Genomic DNA, 9658 nt, shown 5'->3' on the forward strand with positions numbered 1-9658 from the left:
GGCAACAACAATACTACAGCGAGAATAAAAGTTACGCCTTCTTTCTTTGTGTGAACATTTGGTCGGCATCATGCAAATCTTCCCATATCGTGACGTAGACATGTGGGGGTGTGTTAGAACGAGCCGTTTTAGCTAGGCGTGGTTAACTCTTAACTTTTATAAAGAATATCTCTTTGGATTTGAGACTTTAGTCTTTGCAATTTTACAGATCTTCTTTATGCACCAAGAGCTTGTAACACCAAAAAAAAGGAAAAATTTAAATTGCATCATATGACCCCTTTAAATCTATCTTGAATTTGTTTTGTTTAAAAATAATTACATGGAATTGAAAAGTAATAACATTAGAATACAAAGGTTTTTGTGAATAGAAAAGGTTGGGGGGGCTTGCAGTATTGATTCGGAGAGGAGGGGGGCCTTGGATTAAAAAGGGTTGAGATCTACTGATCTAACAAAATCTTATTTCTCAAGTTTACATATCTTGTTTTGGGGATGATTAGTTATTTTACTAGAAAACATTACAAAAATGCTGAAGTTATTTTTTGGCGAAAAAGTGACGAATTTGGCATGTGACTGTGAAGCACTATGTTCTTCTTGAGATATGCACATCACAGACTTTCATTCCCTGTGTGTTTTCTGTGTTATACCACCCAACCTTTAACTTCTCTCTTTTCCTCTGCTCGTTTTATGGAGTCATAAAGCTTGTCTCCACGATGATGGACTGATTGAAAAGCAGCTCTTTATCCTGCTCTTTTGAAATTACAAGACAGCGTACTCACCCTACGCATTCCTGCCATAAATTCAAGTAGCTCATTAAGTGTATTGAATTATGTGTGTAATTAAGGGAGGGGGATTGCACCATTATGTGTGTGTGTGTGTGTGTGTGTGTGTGTGTGTGAACAAACAGCCTTTCATGTTCACACTCTATCACTTGCCAAGCTGGGAGAGTAAATGGTGTGAAAGACACTGAAGTATGGCTCTTTAATAATCCTCCATCAGGCTTTTGAAACAGCTTACTGAGTGAATGGAGGGGTTGGAGCCCACTGTTTACCCTCTCCTCTTCCATCCCCCACTATTGCTCTTAGACATGGTCAACTATTCCCCCAACAATGGATTAGTTAATGAGTGAGTTTAAATAGTTTTTATATATTCATTTTATATAATAATTGTTCAATTTATTAAATTTTTTACATTTTATATAGTTAACATACTAACAACCCCACAACTATTCTCCTGCTGTTCAGTAATTTCAGAATATTCTTATCATTATGGATAGGTAATAGTTATAAAACTGGATGGGTGCTGAAGACATACCTGGTCCACATGAATGTAGTAGAAATGAGACGTGTGGTATATGGCCTTGAAGAGACGCTGCACCTGGCGTGAGGCCTGTCCGTGGACCACCAAGATGAAGGCTATCCGCACCGGTACCGCAGGAACAGTCTCCATAGAGTCGTCCTCCCACTGCACATTGATATTCACTTTGCCTGCACAAACACACACACACACACATTCATGAGCCACAATGGACTCAAGACTAAATTAGCCACATCTAAACTTAAAACATATTGTCAGTTGCCAGAAATTAACTTAAGGTTAATATTTGCACCCTGTCACTGGTTTTCAGGGGCATTTTTATGTTTATGAGGGCATGTTGTTTTCTAATCATACACAAATACAAATTTAATTAGTTTGGCAAAAACTGCAATTTATTCCTTTAATTGATAGGCACTTACCATTCAAAAGTTTGGGATGAGTATTTTTTTCTTTTTTGAAAAATAAAAAAAGAACACTTTAATTAAGCAATAATGCATGAAACTGATCAAAAGTAACAGTAAAAACATAATGTTACAAAAGATTAAATGTTGTTCTTTTGAGCCTTCTAGAACTCTGAAAATAATGCATCACAGCTTACACAAACATATTGTGCATATAAACAATGCTTTCCATGCTTTTAAAGATTATTTTAGTCTATTAAAAAAAAAACAAGCTGCCAAGTCATTCTGGAGGTTGCCATCTTTTGCAAATATGGTTATAGTTACTATTCACATCTCTAACTACAGGAATATAAAAGGGGCTTATTGTAAGAACAGGACAATTCGGGACAAACTCCTATCAATAAATAGTCATCGAGATGGAGAGTATCCCTCAATGGTCCAGATGAAACAGACAAGCCTTTGTAACACTTAAACCGAGTTGAGGGTACCTCAATCCATCCGAGACACTGCTGTAACGCTGGAATCCAGAACCGCAGGGATCCACCACATGATCACTTATTGGCCTATAAGTGTTTCACTGATACCATCGCCACAATGGCTGATATAAGACACCATCCCCGCCTTCCTTCGGACATACATTCAGCACTCACAAATAGCTTGGCGCAGACCACAAGGGCTGAGCCTTGGTCGTTTGTGGCTTTCTAAAAATGCCCACAAAATAAATACGTGGCTGACTGCCTCTCTTTCCATGTCATGGTATAGCCTGCCACTTCTAAAGAAGGGCAAGCTGAATTACTCATTACAGGCCATGAGGTTAATTTTAAATGCTCATGTAAAATTACACTGAAGGCACTATGTTTTGGCACAAGGCCATGCTGACTGAAGACATGGGCCATGAGGGGTAATGACTATAATCTGAGAGCCGAGCCTGTCGTTACGGTCTCAAAGTGCACCGGCCTCCCAGACCCTGTGATGGAGCCTGAATTGGGGCAGGAGAAGGCACCGCTCCTGGCCCTCAGGGAGAACATGGCCGTCACTGGATGGGTGGAGGCTGGGAAAGGCATTAAGGTCCTTTATTAAAAGCAATTACACCATCTTAACCCCTCAGTGTCCTCTGTCTTTAAGGCCTGACCATCATCTGTCCCTGTGTTTCACTGCATTTCCTTTGTGTTCTCAGTGAAACACTGGTCCTGCTATAAGAGTATGCTAACGTTTAGGAACAGAAACAAAGTTGTGTGATTTCGCCTGAAACAGTGAGCTTTTTCAAAGTTGGAGCATCTGTGCTGCCTCTCGCGCCAAGATCTTTCCGATACCACTCTATCACGAGGATGACACGGCAACAGCCCACAATGCAAGAATTCGCTACAACTTAAACACAGTCTTAATGGACTTTGTTATAAAATCTACTACCGTTTAAAAGTTTGGGGTCAGTATGACTTTTTAAAGATATTCTTGAAAGAAGTATCTTATGCTTACCAAGGGTGCATTTATTTGATCAAAAATGCAGTCAACACTGTAACATGTAACAAGTGGGATGGAAACAACTGTGCTGCTTAATATTTTCATGGAACATTTTATATTTTTTCATGGTTCTTTGATTAATAGAAACGTCAAAAGAACAGCATTTATTTGAAATAGAAATCTTCTGTAATATTATAAATGTTTACTATCACTACTAACCAATTTAATGCATCCTTGATGAATAAAAGTATTAATTTCTTTAAAAAATTTTTTAAATCATACTGACCCCAAACTTTTGAACAGTAGTGTATATTTAGAGGAAAAAAGTGTTATTGCATAACGAGGTAACAATATAAATCTCACAGAGCAGAGCAGAGTGGAGTGGAGCAGAGCAAATATACAAACAGTTTAAGGAGTAGGAAAAGAAAAGAAAAAAAAATAGAAAAATGAATGGGAGATACTGCAACTTTCAATATGGTAGCTGTAGGAATGGACATCCTACCTTTCAGCAGGGGCGGTTTCTCCATTAGGGCGATTGGTCGACGCACCACCAAAGCCCGAAAGGGAGGGATTTTTTTTTCTTTCACATTCAACCACAGTGTTAGGCTAGCTTTCACTGTTTGGTCTGCCTCTAAATAGTCCAATCAGTGTCGAGTCGCGTTTTTTGTAGTACCGCCCCTTTTTGGGCGATTTCTGTCAGATTGAGAACCGCCCGAGTGCTCTCATAGACTTCCATACAAAGATAATTTTTTTCGAACTGCAGGCACTGCAATGCAATATCTGTGAGTTCCGGGAGGGCTAGCCCTAATGTGCTTTCGTCATCATGCGTAACCTTAACTTGTGCAAGGATTGGTGGGAACAGTGACATCCAATAATATTTAAAAACTATTTTGAATTTTAACAAGAAAAAATTAAAAACTACTTTAATATCTTTATCAAATGTGAAAAAAATGAAAAAAAAAACAGAGAGAGAGACGGGAACAGCTAACGTTATGCCAACTCAAATTCAGTTGTCAGTTGAACTTGATCGACATCATGGCGAACGTTACTTCAGCGCAGATTAATTCTATCGTGTCATTGAAAGAAATACCATTCAGTCGTCGTAGCAATAAGGATAAATTGGCAATTAAAGAATTAGGACCACCAAGACCAAATTTAAACATCAAACAAGTATCTACAAAGGGCGGGAAGTCGTATAAACGGGGATTTTCGAGGACGTGGTATGAGCTGAAAAAATGGCTAGCGGTCTGCGAAGTAGCTAACACTTTATTCTGCTACCCCTGCATTTTGTTCCATCCCGAGAGTGTGACGGACATCGCATGGACAACTACAGGTGTCACTGACATGCATCATCTCTCAGAGAAGCTGAAAAAACACGAAACCGCAAAGATGCATATGGACAGTTGCCTAAAATTGGCAGCTTTCGGGACGGTCAATATTGCCACACAGTTGGATGACAGCTACCGTATAGCTGTACGTCGTCACAACGATGAGGTTAGTAAGAACCGCCATATTCTAGGCCGTCTTATTGACTGTGTGAAGTTTTGCGGCCTGTTTGAATTAGCCTTGATGAGAGCGAAGGCTCAAGCAACGCTGGCATTTTTCGTGGACTGGTCAACTTAGTAGCGTCGCTAGACGAGGTGTTTGAGGAACACTTGAAAACTGCCACAGTCTTCAAAGGTACATCAAAGACTGTGCAAAATGAGCTTTTGGATTGCATGCTATCAATCATCAGGGAGCATATAATGGAAGAGGTGAAGTCAGCTAGATTCGTAGCAATCCAAGCAGATGAAACAACGGACGTTGCAACACAGACTCAGTTGGTGCTTGTATTCATATACATAGACAGGAGCCATGCTGTGCAAGAACGTTTCTTTGAGTTCATCCCTGTCTTGGATGCAACAGCCGACTCGATTGCAAGTGCGATTTTGGAGAGGCTGAACAGTCTTTTCACTGATGATGACCATGCCCATTATGTGCATTGCTATGCACACCAGCTGAATTTGATCATGCAGCAAGCTACTTCTCAAATTCCAGCAGTGAGAGTTTTCTTTTCTGATCTGGGTGGCATCACCAGCTTTTTTACACGGTCACTGAAACGCACTACTATTCTCGACCAGATTGTTGCATGAAGGCTGCCAAGAGCCTCATCCACAAGATGGAACTTCAATAGCAGAATCGTGAACACTGTATACGAGAACCTAGATAATCTCAAAGAGTGTTTCAGATCTATTGTTTCAGATCTATCAGGATGCTGCAGGATGAAGACTTACAGTTCCCCTTCAGGAACTCGAGCTGCGTCGAGATTCGCTTTGGGAACGCCCTTGCGTGACCGCGTTCTGAAGCACGTGTCAAATCCGTCCAATGGAGCAGCGAGACGTCACGAGCAGGGTGACGTAAGCACCAGAAAGCATAAAAGTGCATCCGGCCGGGCGCCACCCAGCTTCTGTCCTTCAGTAGTGCTCTGCGTATGTGTCTGTCTATTTACTGTTGTCTGTCCGCCACAAGCACTCATATATATATAAAACAATGAGAAAGTCTATGGCGAGCGAACGACATTACAAACGCTGTGTTCCCCCTGCCCACGATATCTGGCGGCAGGGAATACACACGATTTGTGTGTCGTTTGTTTAGGAGCGGAGCATGCACAGTCAGCTTTCGAGCAGCTGATTGTCATCACTGCGAGCTCTCGCTGCGCACGCTCCGCTCTCGCCTGGCTGCGTTTGATGAGAGCGGCCAGGCTCGCGATCCCGCTGGCAGCGGATCCGCTGTTACCGAGGCACAGCGCAGACTGTTGTCGTGGGGATCGCGGGTGGATTTAGCGGAGGGATCCGAGACGGGCTCGTCCTTTTCTCGGTCCTCACCCGCTAGATCCGCGGCTCTCTCTCTCACGGTTCGGAAGCCCGCGCTGCGGTTTCTTCCCACCCCCCCCAGAGAGAGAGAGCGAGACGCTTCATCTATCTTCCTCCGAGGAGGTGGATGTGATGAGAGTCGAGACAGAGGAGACTGTGGACTCGCCACCATAGTCTCTCGCGTATGAGGTGTGATTCATGATTATGGGGTGTTTCGTGCATTTGCCAAAATAAAAATATTGTTTGGCCAGCCTAGGAACAGGACGCTCGTCCTAAAAATAATTAGACAAAACGAGACGCTGCATCTCTTTGCCATACTCCCTGCATCCCTGCAGGCGCTACTTCATCGAAGCTGGGTGGCGCCTGGCCGGATGCGCTTTTATGCTTTCTGGTGCTTACGTCACCCTGCTCGTGACGTCTCGCTGCTCCATTGGACAGATTTGACATGTGCTTCAGAACGCGGTCACGCAAGGGCATTCCCAAAGCGAATCTCGATGCAGCATCTCGTTCCCTCGGGGAACCATGGTTACATACGTAACCTAGATACGTTTTTTCTGCAACTGTTTCATCAAATAATGCCCCATGTTGACATGATGTACCAGCAGCTGCAGAAGAAGGACATTGATGCAGTCTTCATCAAAGAAGCCCTCCAGAACTTCACAATGAAAGTGCAGACCATAAGGTTAGATCACATAACATTGTTCATACCTTCTCAATATAGAACCATGTCATTTCATAATGTATGCTATATGGTAACAAGATTTAGAAACTTCAAAGTGGGAAACTAATTTAGTCATATGCATCTTTTGAAATTGTAGTTACCGTATGTGTAACAACATTAAGCCAGCAATTTTTATATTTTCCCGGCTATTGTCAGAATTTTTATTAATTTTTTTCTGTTTTTGTAGGACACGAGTTGCAGGTATTGTCAATGAATAACAGTTTTATTCATATACAAACACTGTTGATCTGTCTGCTTTCAGGGACCAGAGCTCATTTCAAGAGCAAGAACAGCAGCAAGAAGCAACAGAAACGACAAGATCTAGGAGGGCCTTGGGAGAAGAAGAGAAGCAGAGGCTGTCTAAAAAGGTATAGGAATTTATTATTGACCATTTAATTGGTCTACTTAAGTGCTGGAATATCACACACTTTTTTACATTCAGCTCATGAATGGATGGTAGCAGTCTTTTTTACTCCTAGTATTGTACTTTTGAATTACCTACAATTATTTAAAAAATACAGGTTTTTTTTGTTTCCTGAAAAGAAACCGTTTTGGACTGGTTTTCATTGCTTCACGCTTTTCACTGAGTGCTTACACAGATACACACAGGAGCATTTGAAAGCCGCATCTATCAGCGGATCTGTCTATGAGCAGATATATTAGGGATCCGCTGATAGATGCGGCTTTCAAATGCTCGCGTGTGCTTCTGAGTAAGCGCTTAGTGAAAAGTGTGAAGCAATGATCATTGTAGCCAATCACAGTGATATCTGCTGAGTGTGTGAACAAATGCTGGTATTGTCACATTTTTAAAAGTAGATACTTCTGACAACCCTAATTTATTATAATAAACAATTAATTTTATTACCAAAATAAACTTATTTTTGACAGATCTGCGACACAGTCCTGAACCACACCAAAGAAAGGTTCTCATTCACTGACCACCTTGTGAGTGCCACGCTGCTACAAGTAGAGAGGTTTGAACAGCATTGCCATACGTTCCCTGTTGAGGCTCTGAACATCACTGTCAGGGCATACCCCATGTTGAATAAGGCGAAGCTTAAGACTGAACTCTCTCTCATTTATAAGAGTCCAGAATTCAAGGGCTGCTCTGGTGCACTGGCATTGTACCAGGTTTTGCTGAAGTACAACCTCCAGGATACTTTTTCTGAGACTGTAGCTCTGTTGAACATCCTCATAACCACTCCCATGACAACTGCTGAAGCTGAGAGGTGCTTGCAACTGTTTCATCAAATAATGCCCCACGTTGACATGATGTACCAGCAGCTGGAGAATAAGGACATTGATGCAGTCATCATCAAAAAAGCCCTCCAGAACTTCACAATGAAAGTGCAGACCATAAGGTTAGATCACATAACATTGTTCATACCTTCTCAATATAGAACCATGTCATTTCATAATGTATGCTATATGGTAACAAGATTTAGAAACTTCAAAGTGGGAAACTAATTTAGTCATATGCATCTTTTGAAATTGTAGTTACCGTATGTGTAACAACATTAAGCCAGCAATTTTTATATTTTCCCGGCTATTGTCAGAATTTTTATTAATTTTTTTCTGTTTTTGTAGGACACGAGTTGCAGGTATTGTCAATGAATAACAGTTTTATTCATATACAAACACTGTTGATCTGTCTGCTTTCAGGGACCAGAGCTCATTTCAAGAGCAAGAACAGCAGCAAGAAGCAACAGAAACGACAAGATCTAGGAGGGCCTTGGGAGAAGAAGAGAAGCAGAGGCTGTCTAAAAAGGTATAGGAATTTATTATTGACCATTTAATTGGTCTACTTAAGTGCTGGAATATCACACACTTTTTTACATTCAGCTCATGAATGGATGGTAGCAGTCTTTTTTACTCCTAGTATTGTACTTTTGAATTACCTACAATTATTTAAAAAATACAGGTTTTTTTTGTTTCCTGAAAAGAAACCGTTTTGGACTGGTTTTCATTGCTTCACGCTTTTCACTGAGTGCTTACACAGATACACACAGGAGCATTTGAAAGCCGCATCTATCAGCGGATCTGTCTATGAGCAGATATATTAGGGATCCGCTGATAGATGCGGCTTTCAAATGCTCGCGTGTGCTTCTGAGTAAGCGCTTAGTGAAAAGTGTGAAGCAATGATCATTGTAGCCAATCACAGTGATATCTGCTGAGTGTGTGAACAAATGCTGGTATTGTCACATTTTTAAAAGTAGATACTTCTGACAACCCTAATTTATTATAATAAACAATTAATTTTATTCCCAAAATAAACTTATTTTTGACAGATCTGCGACACAGTCCTGAACCACACCAAAGAAAGGTTCTCATTCACTGACCACCTTGTGAGTGCCACGCTGCTACAAGTAGAGAGGTTTGAACAGCATTGCCATACGTTCCCTGTTGAGGCTCTGAACATCACTGTCAGGGCATACCCCATGTTGAATAAGGCGAAGCTTAAGACTGAACTCTCTCTCATTTATAAGAGTCCAGAATTCAAGGGCTGCTCTGGTGCACTGGCATTGTACCAGGTTTTGCTGAAGTACAACCTCCAGGATACTTTTTCTGAGACTGTAGCTCTGTTGAACATCCTCATAACCACTCCCATGACAACTGCTGAAGCTGAGAGGTGCTTCTCAACCTTAAAGAGAATCAAGACATTCCTCCGAAATGTAATGGGACAGGAACGTCTGAATGCACTGGCCATGCTTTCCATGGAGAGGGAACTAGTCCGGAACATGCCTGCTTTCAATGAGAGAGTAATTGATCGCTTTGCTGCTTTGAAAGAGAGGCAAGCAAAATTTCAATACAAGTGAGAAGTGTGATATAAGTGAGTAATGTAAGTGAGCAGTGTAATGTAAGTTAGTAATGTAATATAAGTGAGTAATGTAAGGGAGCAGTGTAATATA

At 41.3% G+C, this 9658-nt stretch overlaps 1 protein-coding gene across 1 annotated transcript in view; it reads right to left on the bottom strand.

Annotated features, from left to right (window-relative positions):
• Positions 1–9658, bottom strand: part of LOC107590574 (xylosyltransferase 1-like) — a 66618-nt gene that overhangs the window by 31007 nt on the left and 25953 nt on the right. The window contains exon 3 of the mRNA XM_016279403.1: positions 1312–1484. Within this exon, the coding sequence (XP_016134889.1) occupies positions 1312–1484 (173 nt within the window). The remainder of the gene's footprint in view (positions 1–1311; positions 1485–9658) is intronic.

The sequence above is a fragment of the Sinocyclocheilus grahami genome, unplaced genomic scaffold, assembly GCF_001515645.1.
Source record: "Sinocyclocheilus grahami isolate Dianchi unplaced genomic scaffold, SAMN03320097.WGS_v1.1 scaffold130.1, whole genome shotgun sequence".
NCBI lineage: Eukaryota > Metazoa > Chordata > Actinopteri > Cypriniformes > Cyprinidae > Sinocyclocheilus > Sinocyclocheilus grahami.